Here is a 17,028-nt window from a genome sequence, read left to right as displayed (position 1 = left end):
GCAACCTAGATGTCCATCAGCAGATGAATGGATAAGAAAGCAGTGGTACATATACACAATGGAGTATTACTCAGCCATTAAAAAGAATACATTTGAATCAGTTCTAATGAGGTGGATGAAACTGGAGCCTATTATACAGAGTGAAGTAAGCCAGAAAGAAAAACACCAATACAGTATACTAATGCATATATATGGAATTTAGAAAGATGGTCACAATAACCCTGTATGGAAGACAGCAAAAGAGACACAGATGTATAGAACAGTCTTTTGGACTCTGTGGGAGAGGGAGGGGGGGGATGATTTAGGAGAATGGCATTGAAACATGTATAATATCATATAAGAAACGAATCGCCAGTCCAGGTTCAATGCAGGATACAGGATGCTCAGGGCTGGTGCACTGGGATGACCCAGAGGGATGGTGTGGGGAGGGAGGTGGGAGGGGGGTTCAGGATGGGGAACATGTGTGCACCCGTGGCAGATTCATGTTGATGTATGGCAAAACCAATACAATATTGTAAAGTAATTAGCCTCCAATTAAAATAAATACATTTATATTTAAAAAAAAGGCCATTCTTATAAATGCCTCATAAAAAAAATAAATAGGTGCTAGAGCCGTGTTTCTCAGGGAGCCCCTCCCCTGCCATGCGCACTGGTAGAGTCCCTCTCACTTCTTCTTGTTATTACTCTGTCTGAAGACTCAACTCCGAGAAATCACCCAGCAAGATGACAGATGCGTCTGGATTGTCTCCCAACTGTGCTCAGGCCCCGCTGCCCCAAGAGGTCCAAGGAGTGTCTGAGAAACTCCGTCTTCTCAACTGCTGAGTTAGTAATTGTCTACACTTGGCCATTACTCAGTTTCCATGTTTGCTTGAGTTCTTCTGTGACTCTGTCAACAAACGCCATGGTATTATTAGTTTTAGCAAATAACAGAATGTCAGAACTGTTAACCAGGATTCGTTACTTTGCTGTTAGAGCTCTATCCCAGGACATAGGGGCCAGTGTTCCTCTTATTTTTTAAGATGTATGAGATTTGTCAGGAAGCCTTTCCCGGGCAGGCCCAGCGTGCTCTGCTCCGTCTATAGGCCTTTAAGGCTGCTCACTGCCAAGGCTCCGCCCACCAAGACTTGAGCTTTTCTGACTTTGCTTGATGGCACAAAGACATCGGGCTTTCCAGGTAGCGGTAGTGGTAAAGATGCGGATTCAACCCTTGGGGATTCCATCCCTGGGTCAGGAAGGTCCCCTGGAGGAGGGCATGGCAACCCATCTTGCCTAGAGAATGCCATGGACGGGGAGCCTGGTGGGCTACAGTCCATGGAGTCACGCAGAGTCAGACATGACTGAAGCTGCTTATCACTGAAGCGAGTTAGCATGCACAAAGATATCTGTCAAAAGAAAAAAATCAATGTGAATACTTTGAATTTTCCTTTTCTTGTGCTTTACCCTTACACTCTTACAGTGCCCTTTAAAAGCAGTCCGTACTTGGTAAGGCAGCTTCGGGACTTAACATTCACGTGGAGAAGGGCGAGGGGATGGTATTTCAGGCTGGCACTAAGAATTTCCAGGCTTTTGACGCAAAGTATGTTGTTCTTCCAATCCCGCCCCCAACACTGCCTGTCTCAAGGAGTGAGAGGTTAAAAGGGTCACTTGGTTGCTGACAGAGAACCAGGAAGTCCAAGCCTTGGGGGAAACACAGCCTTTGTTTACTTAAGCCCCAAACCTAGCAGGCAGTGTAAATTAAACATAAAAATAAAATAAGATACCAAAACACAGGCCGGATGCATACCACAGAGAGCAGTGAATTCCCCTTCTGCTCTCCCTGGGGAGAGGGGGAGTCAGTGAGCCTCAAGGGCGCCTTCCTGGCCAGGCAGGCGCTAGCAAGCCATGGGATGGGATGAGGTGGTAGGGGCAGGGGAGAGCAAGGCTTGGCTCAGGGTGGGGATGGGTACATTGGCAGAGATCCTGGCCAGTCTTTATAGTCAGCCCAGCAAGCTCCTGAGGGGGCAGTGAGTCACAGCCCTCCAGCCAACCTCAGAATGGATCCATGTTTGACCAGGCGGTGACAGCCACAGGGCTGGAGTAGAGCTGGCTTTTGTTGAAGGGAGGTAGGGCTGGTTAATTGACCAGACTGTGCTGTTGGAAAAAAAGCAGCCTCTCCCCATTCTCACCCTCTCTCCAGGTTCTTCTTCTCCCTTGTCGCCCTGATGCCCACCCCCATACCTCTGACCTCCTAGGCCAAGAGTACCCACCAACAGCTGGGAAGTGTCTCAGAAGCAATCTGTTCCTCATAATGGAGAGGCCAAATTTGCCAAATGTTGACTTATAAATCAGAGCAGATTGGGGTTATCTTTCTAATAGTGGCTCTCATTCATTTTCTGATTAAGCTTTTAGGAGCGAGAGGGAAAGAGGTAGCCAAACAGGAGAGAGAAGGAGATGACTGAACAGAAGTTAGGCTCGGAATGGTTGGATGGCATCCCCAAGTCAATGGACATAAGTTTGAGCAAACTCCGGGAGATAGTGAAGGACAAGGAAGCCTGGCCTGCTGCAGTTCATGGGGTCACAGAGATGGACATGACTGAGCGACTGAACAACAGTGCTCAACCTCATCATGGTGTGTGATACAAAGTGGGTCGTGGTGCCTGGTGTTATGGTGACTCTTCAGGTAGACCCTGTTGCGGCTTTCACCTGTAGGCCAATGATTCCCAAAAGCAGTTCCGTGGACTGGAGCCACAAGCGCTGCATCCACATCTCCTGAAAGGACCTTCCCCAATCCACAGACATTCGTATTCTCCTCATCTGGACCCGTTTCTTGCTCCCCACAGCCCACCGGCAAGGTGTACCTGCTGTGTTTACTCATCTTATGCTGATCGGCCACTGAATACTCTGTTGAAAGTAATACAAAAATTGAGTTTATCCCAATTTAAATATTTGTAATTGATAGTGGCAGAATGTGGCACTCTCCCAGGGCTTTTGCATGGGGAAAAAAAATTCGTAATTCCTCAAAGTGTCAAGAATTCCATTAGAACTCTAAGGTGTGACTTGGAGGGTGGTGTTGGTAGGCACTGCAGTAGTCTGGTCAGGCAAACAGCTTGGACTGAGGGGGAAATTTTCCTCAGTGCCATTCAAATCATGCTTCTCAGACCATCAGTCACATATGATGCCTATGCCAGGACTGGGTCTCCTTAGAACTGATCTCATGAGGAGCCTGCAGGAATCATCTCTTAGGCATTCATATGATTGATGGTGCACAAATGGTGCTCGTTTTTATCTCTTTGAATGGGTAATTGACCTCTTTGAAAACTGTGGGCCTGGCAGCACCAGCACTTCCTTGCAGCCAGTGGACAGTGTGTAGTATCAAGCTGGTTCCCCCTATACCCACCTGACTTCCACTCCCAAGACCCTGTCAACCATGACCCTTGCACAGTACTCAGTCATCCTTGGATGTCAGAGTAGAGGCTGTGGCTTGAGACACTCTGGCTGGGTCCAGAGTATCCTGCCCTGCCACCTTGCCATGTCCTATTGCTTTACTACCCCTCTGGGGTCACGGGGAAGCTGGCATCAGCTGAGAGAGAGAGACAGAGATTGAATGATGCCCTGGGCTTGCCTATCTCTGTGAATTGTGCTTAGTTGCTCAGTCGTGTCTGATGGTTTGTGACCCTGTGGACTGTAGCCTGCCAGGCTCCTCTGTCCATGGGGATTCTCCAGGCAAGAATACTGGAGTGTGTTGCCATGCCCTCCTGCAGGGGATCTTCCCAACCCAGGGATCGAACCCAGGTCTCCCACATTGCAGTTGGATTCTTCACCGTCTGAGCCACCAGGGAAGCCCAAGAATACTGGAGTGGGTAGCCTATCCCCTCTCCAGCAGATCTTCCCAACCCAGGACTCCTCCCTTGCAGGCAGATTCTTTACCAGCTGAGCTACCAGGGAAGCCCCACTCTGTGAATTAGACTTCGTCAAAGGCCAAAAGGGTGTTTGCATAAGTGTGTGTGTGCGTGTGCTTCTGTGCTGCTCTTTCTTCCTGATAAGGTGTATATTCCTTGCCAGCAGTTCTCAAACCCTGGGCAGGGGGCCTTCCTTAACGTCTCCCAGCACTCCTTTGAGCTCCCTGGCTCAGTTCCCATGGCTGGGGAGGGTGGGGGCAGGGGGGCTGTCCAGGGAGGAGCTTGCCTTGTTTCTCTCCTTTCTTTCTGTTCTGAGAGTAGTGTGTAGCCTGCCCCTTCCTGCCATTGCCCCACCTCAACTGGGCTGCCTTCTTGCCATCCAGGAAGCCCGAGGGAGGGGGGCAGGTGGCTGGAGAGCCAGAGGCCCACAGAGTCCCACAACAGAGGATCAAGGAGCCACCTCAAGTGAGCCTACTGTGAATAGCTCCACTGTGAGTTAAGCAAGGGCCTCAGGAGTACAATGTGGGAGCCCGGGGAGGCTCATAATACTTACCCATCCTGGCCTGGGAGCCTCCCTGCGCCTGAAGAGGCCGGCATTATTACCAGCGTTTTGTTCCCCAGGGAACCTGGACCACTTCAGAGGTCACCCATTCTATCGCGGGGGCCTGCAATAGAGCCAGGTGCTCCACCTCAGAGCCCCTGGCCTCTTCACAGGCCCCTCGGCTGCTGGCTCAGCGTCCCCAACAAGATCCTCCTGGTTCTCATCTTCCAAGCATTGCCAATCATCACAAGTCCTTCACATACCACTCAGAGTAACCCCAGCAACTGCCAGAAAAAAATGGCTTGCCTTGGAATTTCGGCTCTTGTGGCCACTCCATAGAGCAGAAGGGCTGGGAAGAGGCCCTGCCAGTGTCGGTCGCCCTGGCCCAGAGAAGCTGGTGGAGGGCTGGTGCAGACGAACAAACACGGAGAGTGGCCGTGTTCTTGCTGCTTCCTCTCCCAGCCTCTGGGAAGGCTGTTGAGCACAGGGATTCCCAGAAGGTGGGCTACGATGAAGGGGGTTATTTGCCCACCTGAAGATGCTCACTAGTTGGGAGGGCCATATGAACAAGGATGAGACCACTAGGAGCTGGGCAAAGAAGGGAGACCAGGAGGTTGGCAGACAGAGGTGACCACCCTGCCCATGCTAAACATAGATCCCCCCTTATCAGAAGGAAGACACTGGCAATTGTGAGACCCTTAAGGACCTGTGCTTTGTTCCCTTGGTTTACAAAGGAAGGGAATCAGAGTGAGGGACCCTGGCACTGTCAACCACCATGTCACAGGAGCCTTAGGTCCCATGGAAATTCCAGGTTTTACGACTGCTCTGTTGCATGCTAAGTGGCTTCAGTCGTGTTTGACTCGTAGCAACCGCATAGACTGTAGCCCACCAGGTTCTTCTGTCCATGGGATTTTCCAGGCAAGAATAGTAGAGTGGGTGGCCATTTCCTTTTCCAGGGGATCTTCCTGACCCAGGGATCAAACTGGAGTCTCATATGTCTCCTGCATTGTCAGGTAGGTTCTTTACCATCTGAGCCACCAGGGAAGCCCCTGTTATCCCTGTCTAGATGGACAAGGACCAAATGACAGGGTGGGGGGAAAACAAGTGTGCCCAATTCTCGGGAATGGAGTGATGATGGTGGTATGGCCCTCCCAAACCCCAGACTGCCATCCTGAGCACCCTGAAGCCCTAGGCTTTTTCCTGAAGTGAACATTTCACTGAGATCTAACCAGTAGGGAGACTTCAGAGTTCACCACAGGCCTAGGATATTGTAGAAGGAAGCACAGCTGTTGACCTGTACTACCAGTTTATTTTTTTTTTAATTTCCATAAAATGTGCCTTGTACTTTGAATAGGTGTTAATCTATTTTGATTTGAGTTGAACTGAACTGAATTGAATGATAATGGCAACTAGTGTGGGGAGGAGGGAGGAGAAGGGTATTCCATTTACTGAGGTGAATTTGACATTCTCTTTTTTTTTCAGGAATGTCTGTTTCATACTTGTAGATGGGTAATGGGGACAGTGGAAAATGGGAAGAGAACTTAGAAAAATTATGGAGGTAAATTTTCCCAGCTGCAAGGCATAAGGAGAAGGGAGACAAGCATAAATATTGACACAAGGTTCATGAAATTTAAGATCCACTGAACTAAACTGCATTCCTGGATATCGTTGCCAATACTTCCAGTCTTGCTGAGATGCCAACACAAACCGCGCCCCCCCCCCCCCAAAGTAAGACGCCAGAGGTGGGGCAACCAAGGTGATTTGACAAGAGCCCTTTCCGGCTTCTTTGAATGAGGGTCAGAAGGGTGGAATGCCTTGTCCAGATGGGGCTTAGCTTCTGCTTGTCATCCATAGTGTCACTGGGAGATTGTTTGTGAAGCTCACATGGGACCCTGTCCGGAGGGAGCTGAAAGGCACAATTCATTGCTTCTGCCACCATTCGGTGCCAAGGTTTGGCCCAAATTGGTTGCTAGAGCCACTTTTCCAAGACAGTGTCCCTCTCTGCCCCAGTTCCCCTTGGGCTCCCTGCAGCCCACCGCTGTCTTCTGCATCTTCGCCCACAGATTCCTCCCCATTTTCCTGCCCCCCAGAGTCGACATTCTGGGTCCCAGCCATGCGGGACAGTTCACGTGACCCACTGAGGACAAGGCACTTTGTCTGTCACTGTCTTTCCTTCTTGCTTCCCTCCTTCTGGACTTTGGGGATTTTCCATGAGGCCAAAGTAACCATGTAAGTGGCAGCGTCCTTCCTGTCTGTATTCTCCCACCCCTGGCGTGGAACCTGAGGGCAAGAGAGAAGAGAAGAGTGAAGCCAGGACAAACTAAATGATGGCATTTCAGCCTCCTTTCTCCCCCAGCCTCTTCAGAAAAAGGGACAAGTAAGTACTTAGAGGTAGACAGAGCTTCAGGCGGAGGGGGTGCGTAGGGGAGTAAGTGGGGAGGATTGTTTGCAGCCACCTCGTCAACTGTGCTGGCGCTCCGGTGCTCAATAGCCTTTATGATTTCCTTGTCCGGCTCCTAACTCAGCGTTTCCTTGGTGGCCAGTCCCATACCTTCCCGTGTCTCCTGACACAAGACCCTGTGTTTTGCTGGCAACAGGGCTGAATCTTGGGGGTGGAACATATCCTGTAGAAAATAAGGAAGACTTGCCTATAAATAGTTTCCTCTGGGCTGCGTGGTACACAATGCTTCAAGTGACAAAAAGGGAAGTGAGATGTTCCCCCTCCTTGCCACCCCCAACCTACCGCACCCACCCCAATCTGGTCCCCACACCTCGGCAGCATGCTCAGATCCTGCCCACAAGTTCTGTGGCCCAGACTGGCCACTCTCCGTCTTCCTGGGCTGTGGGAACCCGAAATAGGAAGGGGCTCCAGCCCTAGAGAGTCTGGCTTTTGAAGTAGAAGAGACTGGTGATAATGTTGAGACACTTCTTCCAGTTCCGAGGGAACAAGTGTCTCAGCATCCAGCCTCAGGTGGCTTCCAGGGCCACCTGAGATGGTGGGAGTTGAGGAGCTGACTCGCTTTCCTGCTGCCCTCCATCTAGAAGGTCACCCTGGAAGGGGGAGGGTCATCTGTGTCTGTTTAACCACAGAAACCCACAGCTGTAGGGCTAGGATCAGAGCCGGCAAAGGAGCCGGCTCATCAGCTGTGTGCTGGGACTGGGGGGCCTTTCAGTCCAGCCTGTCATGTAACTCACAGCACGGGAGAAAGGGAGTCGGGAAACACACACGTTGGGGTGGCTGTGCTGTTGAATCCTTAGGCCACTGTTTCCTGCCTGGGGCCCACGTCCACGGGGCACAAGGATCCTGACAGCTTCATGGATCAGCACTTTACTCAGAAAGATCAAATCAGATCACAGATACCCTCTACAGTGCACACTTCCACTCACTGCAAGGTCTGGTGCAGCTATTCTGGACAGAGGAATTTTCCAGTGTGCTCAGGGTTCAGCAGAAAGCCTTCTGGGTTCCTCCAATTTCTCCCTCTCTCCCTACTACCCGCCACATCTCCCTTATGCTTGCTGTTTGAAAATCTTCCTACAGGGACAGTTTTTATTTAGGTTGGTGGCCTTAGTTTAGCAAACCCTGGGGTCCAGGGATCCAGCCACAATTTGTAAACTGAGAGCCATGAGGCCTCACAGAAAGTGCTTCTCACTACCGGTTGGTGAACTAGAGGTGAGCAGGGGAGAGAGATCCGCTGAGTGTGGGCTGAACTTGGGACATTCTTTCCAAGTTGTTTTTTAAAACTACATCCCTGATACGAGCTTGTTTTCTTGCTCTTAGTTTCATTCTTCTAAAAGCTGAGCACAGCAGGAATGAGGGGAAAGAGTTAATTAAAGGCGTCAGTTAGTGGGGCCCTGGGGACTTTAGGTTTGACTGGATTATTATTCTGAGACTCCCTATATCATGTGGGGCGCTGTGTAGTCCATCCTGGGAGCCACCTGGTGGGAGTCATAGTTTCAGTTTTCTAGACAGAGAGGGCTTTCATTGAGGACTGCATAGCTGCCTTTTGAAATAATGCAGGTGAGCAAAGCCCTCTTATAAACCTCATTTAGACACTTTGGACGGAGAAGGCAATGGCACCCCACTCCAGTACTCTTGCCTGGAAAATCCCATGGATGGAGGAGCCTGGTGGGCTGCAGTCCATGGGGTAGCGAAGAGTCGGACATGACTGAGCGACTTCACTTTTCACTTTCATGCACTGGAGAAGGAAATGGCAACCCACTCCAGTGTTCTTGCCTGGAGAATCCCAGGGACAGGGGAGCCTGGTGGGCTGCCGTCTATGGGGTCGCACAGAGTCGGACACGACTGAAGCAACTTAGCAGCAGACACTTTGGATATTCTTCTGGTCCCACATCCTGCTAGTGTCCTAGACACTTCTAGGTGGGCCTGCCCCCACCTTTTCTTCCTCCCTCACTACTTTCCTGGCACCTCCAACACATCCACCAACTGCCTTGATTCACTCATTCAATAAACTTAACTCCCGGCCCCACTAGTAAGTGTAGTAAGAACAAACTTGGTCTCTAGGTCAGTAAGACCTGGGCTGGAGTCCCAGCTCTATAATTTATTCACTGCACCACCACCTTGGGCAAGGTAGCCTCTCAGACCCTCTGTTTCTTCATCTGTAAAAATGACAGTAACAGCGCCTACACTGCCAGGTTTGTAACTCAGCCAACACAGCATCTGGCCCATAGCCGAAGCTCAGTGTATTGGTAGCTGTTACTGTCAGCGGGTCTCAAACTGAGCTTATTTCTAATTGAAGTATAATTAATGTACAGTTACAGTACACGACTTAGTGACTGAGCAACAACAACAATGTACAGTTCAAACACAGCCTCGCTAGCAAACTTCATCTCTTTGCTTTCTCCTCCCCAAACTACCTGGAATTTTATGCCTCTCTCCCCATATAAGGGAGTTCCCATTGAAGGAGCCGGTTTTTCTCCTCTCCTATGCCCTGTTTTCCTGGTGGTGTTTTTTTCCCTCCTGACCTAGCTTATTTATCTCTCTTTTTTCTTTTCATCATCTCCCTTGGAATCTTGAGGTGGGTAGCAATAGTGAGTTTAAGAAAGATTTACAAGCAAATGAAAGGTCAGCTCAGACCCTTTCTGGACCAGGAAAGCTATGTGACACAGAAGGCAGATTAAGATATCAGGGAATTCCAGTATCAATTAAGCTCCAGATTTAAGAAGGTTTGGTTTTTTGTTGTTGTTTTTTTGCTCAGATAATGTTCCTGATGATCTATAAATACAGTCTGCACTTTGTTCCATCTACTACACGCAGCTTAGTGTGAACACCTTGTTCAGAGAGTTTGTGACCTGAGGATAACCTGATATCCTGAGATTGGGATTGTCTCCCAGCCAAACTGGGGTGAAGAAAATCACCATCCGGGGCTAGTGCAGTAGGTTTGCTTGGGTAGATCTGTTTGTCAGTCCTTTGCGAATAGAATGATCTTTGTCCATGTATTACTGCTGGTGGGGTCCAATGGAGGGCTTCCCAGGTGGTACTAGTGGTAAAGAACCCACTTGCCAATGTAGGAGACATAAGAGACGCAGGTTTGATCTGTGGGTTGGGAAGATCCCCTGGAGAAGGAAATGGAAACTCACTCCAGTATTCTTTCCCAGAAAATCCCATGGACAGAGGAGCATGGCAGGCTACATACCGTCCACGGGGTTGCAAACAGTGGGACACGACTGAAGCAACTTAGTACACACACACTATCCATTGGGAGCTTCACATCATACTAAAAAATGTTGGCTGTTCGGTGGCATAACTGCACTGGCAGCCTAGAGAAAATTAAGGCCTTCAGATGAGGCTTAACTGGGGCCTTGGCCAGGGTGTCCGTGCCAGGCACCTGGTTAGGTGAAATATCCTGAAGCAAATAATAATAACCTTTGCTGATAAGAAGCCCCTAGTACTTTTCCAATAGTGTGATTGCACTAAGTTATTTCTTTGGACCATAGCCTGAATCACAAACTGATTCATGGGTACTGGCCCTAACTTCATCCAAACTATTGTATATGTGGTGGAACCCGATGTTCTCCTTATGGTCCTGAGTTGGTGTAAATAATACTCCCAGTTGCGTCACCTGTCCCTTGTTTCTCTAGATTGCTCCATCTGTCTGCAGTTCTCCTTCTGTCCACTAGGTGGCCTCACTTAGGAAAGAGCAGGATAAAAGGACTTCGAGCCTCTGATGGTTTGGTTTCTTTTTGTTTTTTAAGATTGAGGCTAGAAAGAATAAAAATATATTTTGATGGAAACGTGTAATTTTTAGTAGGCAACAATCACCTCATCCTCCTTGTGACTTGGAATCTGTTTATGAAGTGCCCTGTAACCCTGTATATGACTGGACCCCATCACAGGGCAGATACTCTCCTAGGATGGTTTATATATAGCCTTGATTCATAATTTTGTTGTCATTAGCTGTTTCTAGGAAGGTAACAAAATCTTGTCTTTAAGGACATGAGGGACTTCCCTGGTGGTCCAGTGGTTAAGACTATGTGCTTTCAACGCAGGGGGAGTACGTTCGATCCCTGATCAGGGAACTCTAAGATCCCACCTGTTGTGTGGCATGGCCAAAAAATTTAAAAAGTATTTTCTGGCATCTTGTGGTCACTGCAGTGCCCACTCCCCTACTGGCTCCTCCCCATCCCCTCTGCCACCTGCCTGCCCCAGCTGCTCCCTTGTGCATGTTCCCCAATTCATCTGAGTTCCTAAACACTTAGAGTGTCCTCCATACAAGCACACTGGCACATGCTGAATGGCTAGTCTGTGCATGCCACAGATCTGTGCATGTGTCAGTACATGGACAGGTACATCTGAGGATGAGGTGAGTGGATAGGTACTGGGGATAGGGGCAAGCCAGTGGGCAAGCTGGCTGGGAGAGGGGACCTGCAGGTGACAAAGTCTGTGTGCAGGAGAGAGGCCAAGAAGGCAGGTGGCAGGAAGGAGTGAGGATACTGGTGGTGAGGGTGGGTATCCAGGGCAGCATCCTATGATCGCATGGCAAAGACAGGCGAGTGTGCTGGCTGACATCTGAGGAAGAGCTTTTAAAACCTGCGCCACCCTCTACCAAACGCTTCCTAGCTCCTATAATGGCATTTGTACTTCTCATTTCTCTAAGAAATCAGCTCCAGTTTGGTTTTTACCAATCTCCAGAGCCCTCTTTGGAGATGCCACTTGGCACAAGAAAGTGCTGAACTGTTTACAGGCCCAGCCTAAGGTTCAGGGAGGGGATGTGGTTTAACTGGGCCACAAAGCCTGGTACACAACTCATTTGCATGGCCCCTGACGCCATGTGACGCAGCCGGCTCCTCCTATATAAAGAAGAAGGAGCCGAAATATCTCCGAGTCTGGGTTGGACCGGCGGCCGTGGAGTTTGTGACACACTAGGTGACACCCCTCGAGTCACTTCCCTTCAACTCTGGAACGCACGCCCGGCTTTGGGTCCTCTTGGCAGCCTTCGCCCCCGTCCTAGCTCCCGGCCCAACGCGCAGAGCCCAGCCCCGCGCAGCGCGCCAAGCCACCGGCGGCCGCCCAGCCTGCCCAGCCCAGTCCAGCCCGCAGCCTGGCCAGAGCTCTCCGGCAGCCCGAGCCATGAACACCGAAATGTATCAGACCCCCATGGAGGTGGCGGTCTATCAGCTGCACAATTTCAACATCTCCTTCTTCTCTTCCCTGCTTGGAGGAGATGTGGTTTCCGTTAAGCTGGATAACAGGTAACGGCTGGCCACTGCTCCCGAGCCCGGGCGCCGGCGGCGGGGGCTGGGCTGCGAGCGGGATCTCCGAGCGAGCCTTGTGCCGGCGGCCTCCGTTCCCCGCGGTGCAGCATCCTGGGAAGGGGCGGAGGTAGGGGACGCGGGCGGGCGGGAGGGGGGGGTCACCGCCGCGCTGGGATCCGCCGTCGGAGCGTCCCTGCGGCCGCTGCGCCGTAAGAACGAGCTGCCACAGCCGGAGGCAGAGGCAGCAGGGCTGGGCGGGAGGCTGGCCGCGCGCCTTGCGCCGTTGGGGAGCAAGCCGGAAGCTTCTGAGCCGAGGAGGAATTCCTAGCTAGCTGCAGAGCTCGGTAGGTTTGCCTTGGACCTTGTGGGCCGGCGCCGTAATGGGCCGGCAGCCCGCGACTCGCTGGGCCGCGCGCCCCCATTGTTTGCATGTCGCCGAGCAGGCCACGCTGGCCCGTGCACCCCCGGACCTGCGCGCCGCTCCCCGCAGAGCTCCAGACAGCAGTGGCCGGCAGCTGGCCTGGGTGGGGAGGTGCAGCTTCCTGCAGGGGCCAGAGAGGGACCTGGGGACAAAGTGCCTGAAACTCCCGGCCAGGGCTGCGGTAGAGAGGAAGAGCTGGGGCAGAGAGAGGACCTTGTGGCCACCACTACCAGGTACTTAAGACTGTAACCAAGTGGGTAACGTGGTCGCTTTCCTTTTTGTCTTGACAGTGCCTCCGGAGCCAGTGTGGTGGCCATAGACAACAAGATCGAGCAGGCCATGGTGAGTGGCATCACTGCGTCATTGTCATTCCCAGACCTGGCTTCTGCTTATGTAACTCAGGATAGTGGTGAGGGGGTGGGTGCAAAAGCCAAGAGCATGGGGAAGCTGACAGCCTGTCTCCTCTCCCCTTAGAGGCCTTAAGTAGAGTCCCATAGGAATGGCACCTTTTAGGGCATTTCCAGTCCACACTTGCTGGGCCCTCTCCTTTCCTCCTTCTCCTCCTTCTTCTCCAATCTCAGGGCTTTACAGCCATGTCTGGCTCCCTCCTGGGCCCATGGCAGGGCAGGGAGCTCAGACACCTGCATTTGTCTACATCCCACACTTGGCAGGGGCCAGAGCTCATTGGATATAAGCACACTGCAGTGCCTCTGCAGAGCCTGGGCTGGGGTCAGGAGTTGGGAGGAGACAGGAGGCAAAGCACCCCCCACCACTGCTGCAGTCCCTTCTCCCTCTCCTTACCAGGTAGAGGTCATATTCCATCAAGCAGCCACAGTGGCTGCAGGGCTTTGGGGCAACGAGCAGTTAGCAACCACTTCATTGTGCCCCAGAGCCTAAGGACACTGTTCTCTGCCTCCAGTGCAGTCATCCAATTTCAGAGAGGATGTGGCCATGCTGGTAGCTTCCCCCAGGGCCAGTGTCCTGTCTGGCCAGGCTGCAGAGCAGCTGCAGCTCAGTATGCTGGCTTATGAGGAGTGGGAGAGGCTCCAAAATAGCCCATTTTCCTCTCTTGGTGAAGATGTGTCAAGCAGACTGACTGTAGGGGGTGCATTGCAGTGTTCCCTGGGATCAGGGCCAGCAGCGGGACCTTATGTGGAAATGGAGATAGAGCAAACCACCACCAGCCAGCGTAAGTCACACCCAAAAGGCTCCCAAGAGGCCAGCTTTGAAAGTTATTAGAAACTTATGGGGGGAGAATCCTATGTAGTTCAAAGCTGGGCTCCCAACTCAGGCGTGGCCCCAATCCCATGGCTCTTCTGAGCGTGGCTTTAGGTGCTTGGAGAAAGGGGTGGGAGGAGCAGGGCCACACAGGGCCAGCATGCTGAGGGAAGTATGGTGGTCAGTGATGTGAGAGACAGCAGGCACCCCAATGGCCAGGGCACAGTGCTGCAGAGGGGCCGCCATGGCTAACGGATGCCTCTGTCGTCATCTCCTCCGGGTCAGGATCTAGTGAAGAATCATCTGATGTATGCTGTGAGAGAGGAGGTGGAGATCCTGAAGGAGCAGATCCGGGAGCTGGTGGAGAAGAACTCCCAGCTGGAGCGGGAGAATACTCTCTTGAAGACCCTGGCGAGCCCAGAGCAGCTGGAGAAGTTCCAGTCCCGTCTGAGCCCCGAGGAGCCAGCTCCTGAAACCCCAGAAACCCCCGAGGCCCCCGGTGGTTCTGCGGTGTAAGTGGCTCTGTCCTCAGGGTGGGCAGAGCCACTAAACTTGTTCTACCTAGTTCTTTCCAGTTTGTTTTTTGGCTCCCCAAGCGTCATCTCACGTGGAGAACTTTACACCTAGCCTAGCTGGTGCCAAGAGATGTCCCAAGGACATGGCCACCTGGGTCCACTCCAGTGACAGACCCCTGACAAAGAGTAGGTCTCTAGAGGCTGAGTTGCATGGGGCCTCATCACCCCAAGCCAGTGAGCCTCTAATGCCACTGCGCCCTGTGGGCTCCCAGGGCCTGAGCAATTTAGCTGCAGCTGGCAAAGGAGGAAGGTAGTTTGAGACGGGCCGCTCCAGAAAGTCTAAGGGGTCTGTTTTTTTCATTTCCATGGACATCTTCAACAGCTTCAACCTGACAACAACTGTCCTATGAAGAAACCAGTTGTGGTTTAAGCAGAGGCAACCTCTCTCTCCTCCATTGCCTCACCAGGACAGGGCCACAGTTGGGAGAGATTGAGCCAAGTCAGCCTTCTGTTGGTGAATATGGTGTAATGCATGGCTTTGTGCACAGCCCAGTGTGCGATTATGGCTTTGGGATGACCGCTTACAAAGTTCTGTTTGGTTAGTATTGGCATAGTTTTTTCTATATAGCCATACATGCGTATATATACCCATAGGGCTAGATCTGTATCTTAGTGTAGTGATGTATACATATACACATACACCTATGTGTTGAAGGGCCTAATCAGCTTTGGAAGTATTGAGTGGTCCCTTATCTCTTAAGGCTAATTCTTAGATCTGTTCATTTACCAAGTCGATCCAGTTTGTCCTTTAGGTTAAGTAAAACTAAAGAGTAAAGGCAAGAGTACACCCGTGGCGGATTCATGTTGATGTATGGCAAAACCAATACAATATTGTAATTAGCCTCCAATTAAAATAAGTCAATTTATATTAAAAAAAAGAGTAAAGGCAGGGAGGGGGCCAGCCTCTAAATGCCTTGCTGCTGCAACCTTGGCCCCATATGTCCCCTGAATACATGTGAGGTCCCCTTCTGAATGCCAAACCCACCATTCACTGGTGCTGACTACATAGAATGGGGTTGAGAGAAGATCAGCTGGGACTTTGTCATCTGAAAACTTTGTTTTGTTTTTAACGGTTGTGGAAAACTTTCAAGTGCAGAGAACGATCAGCTAGCCGGTGTCCTCTCATGGACAAGGGAGTAACTGACCCAATGATGCCTGCGTGATGTGCTCAGGGAGCTTGTCTCTAGGGAGTTCTGTGGCAGTGAACACTTCCCACTTTCTAACACCTTATCCTGATGTTATGTCTCCAGGATTTGGATTTTGATTTTTCAAATGTAGCTTGAAATTTCAATAAACTTTGCTCTTTTTTTTTTTCTAAAAATAAACCTGGTGTCCGCCTGAGCTTAAAACAGAGTGGGTGGCAGAGGCTCTAACGGTGGTTGGGGGCACTGTTTTTCTGACTCATCTGCTCATGGGCATCACCTGAGTGGCAGGCCTGTGCTACAGCCATGATCTTGCGTAACTGTCACAACACCCCCATTGTACGGATGAGGAAGCTGAGACTCAGCCCGCTGAAGTGACTTGCCGAAAGTTACACAGCTGTTACGGCAAATTGGGACCCAATCTTCCATCCATCCCTCTCTCCCACTCCTGCTTTCATATGGCAGCTTGGGAGTGAGTGGGGAGGTGACTACTAATGTACAACTTCAGCTTGAGGGGTGATTTGCAAGGAAGGGTACCCCAAGAAAGGCCCCAAAAGAAAATGGCAGGGGGTCCGTGTGAAGGAGCAAGAAGGGGGGAACCAAATAAACGCAAGTGGGCCTCTCCCCTTCTGAAACCTCATCCAGATCACTTAGTACATTTACCTTAATACCACCCACAGGAGATCACTGACACTGGAAAAGGAGCTAAGAGGGCCTCAGTGAGAAAAGGACACACAGTATATACCATGGCCCAAACCCAATTCCACTCCCCCAAGGGGAGATGCTCTCAAAGTCTGCTGCTCCACTTGTTACTGCTGAGATTTTGCTCACAAAACCCACCAGCCCCTTGGGCATGGCCAAGTCTAAGTTTCCCAACTCCATTTCCCTCCTCCGTCTGTCCTTGGAGGCATCCTTACTTACCCATCACCCTTTCCTGGGCCCCATGTCTCTGGCATCTGGGGTCCTGCCATTTCTCTGATTCTGGGCATTCACTGTCTCCTCCACTGTGTCTTTACCTGGAGCCACCATGGGCCCTAAGCCGTGGTCTAAGACCCCCAGTTTCCCAAGGGAGGGAATCACTCCTGTGTGAGTAACTCCATTCCATCTCAGCTTCCTGTAGCATATGCACCTACCTCTTTGTCACTTGAAATTTAAAGGAACTCCTTGACCTTCTTGATCCATAAACCTCAAGGGCCAAGAGGTCTTGGCTCCTTTTCTTGCACCCATCACTGACCAAATGTATTTCAAGTGGCAGGCTTCTTTCACTGTAAAGGTCACACATGTAGGCCTGTTCATTTCAAATCACTAAACCTCCTCTTCACAACCGTACCCTGCTTGCTGGTCTCTCAAATCCCAACTTCCCTTCCTACTCCTCACCTCTCAACTCATGATGCCAATTTTATTGTCTACACTTGCCCATTTGATCAATTTCCTGGCTGTTCAGACTTCACAGCTTTTGGAATGGACACAAACGTTGTATCAGGCAGCTACTCCCCCTCCCCTCATCCCTCCACCAACCCAGTTCTCCCCAGTTCCCACT

At 51.1% G+C, this 17,028-nt stretch overlaps 1 protein-coding gene across 7 annotated transcripts in view; it reads left to right on the top strand.

Moving 5' to 3' along the window:
* Window positions 1-15,671, top strand: part of TSC22D3 (TSC22 domain family member 3) — a 66,524-nt gene extending 50,853 nt beyond the window's left edge. For 4 of the 7 annotated variants that reach the window (XM_070783756.1, XM_070783757.1, XM_070783758.1 and 1 more), the window contains 2 exons: window positions 12,844-12,895; window positions 14,057-15,671. In XM_070783756.1, the coding sequence (XP_070639857.1) occupies window positions 12,844-12,895; window positions 14,057-14,287 (283 nt within the window). In that variant the 3' untranslated portion in view covers window positions 14,288-15,671. Of the gene's footprint in view, window positions 1-6,646; window positions 6,797-11,743; window positions 12,130-12,326; window positions 12,477-12,843; window positions 12,896-14,056 lie in introns of those variants that run through there. The other 3 variants (XM_070783761.1, XM_070783760.1, XM_070783762.1) reach the window with 3 other exon arrangements.
* Window positions 15,672-17,028: the final 1,357 nt, after the last annotated feature.

Source organism: Bos indicus, chromosome X (genome assembly GCF_029378745.1).
Source record: "Bos indicus isolate NIAB-ARS_2022 breed Sahiwal x Tharparkar chromosome X, NIAB-ARS_B.indTharparkar_mat_pri_1.0, whole genome shotgun sequence".
Classification (NCBI taxonomy): Eukaryota; Metazoa; Chordata; class Mammalia; order Artiodactyla; family Bovidae; genus Bos; species Bos indicus.
This window is presented reverse-complemented; position numbering and strand designations above follow the sequence as displayed.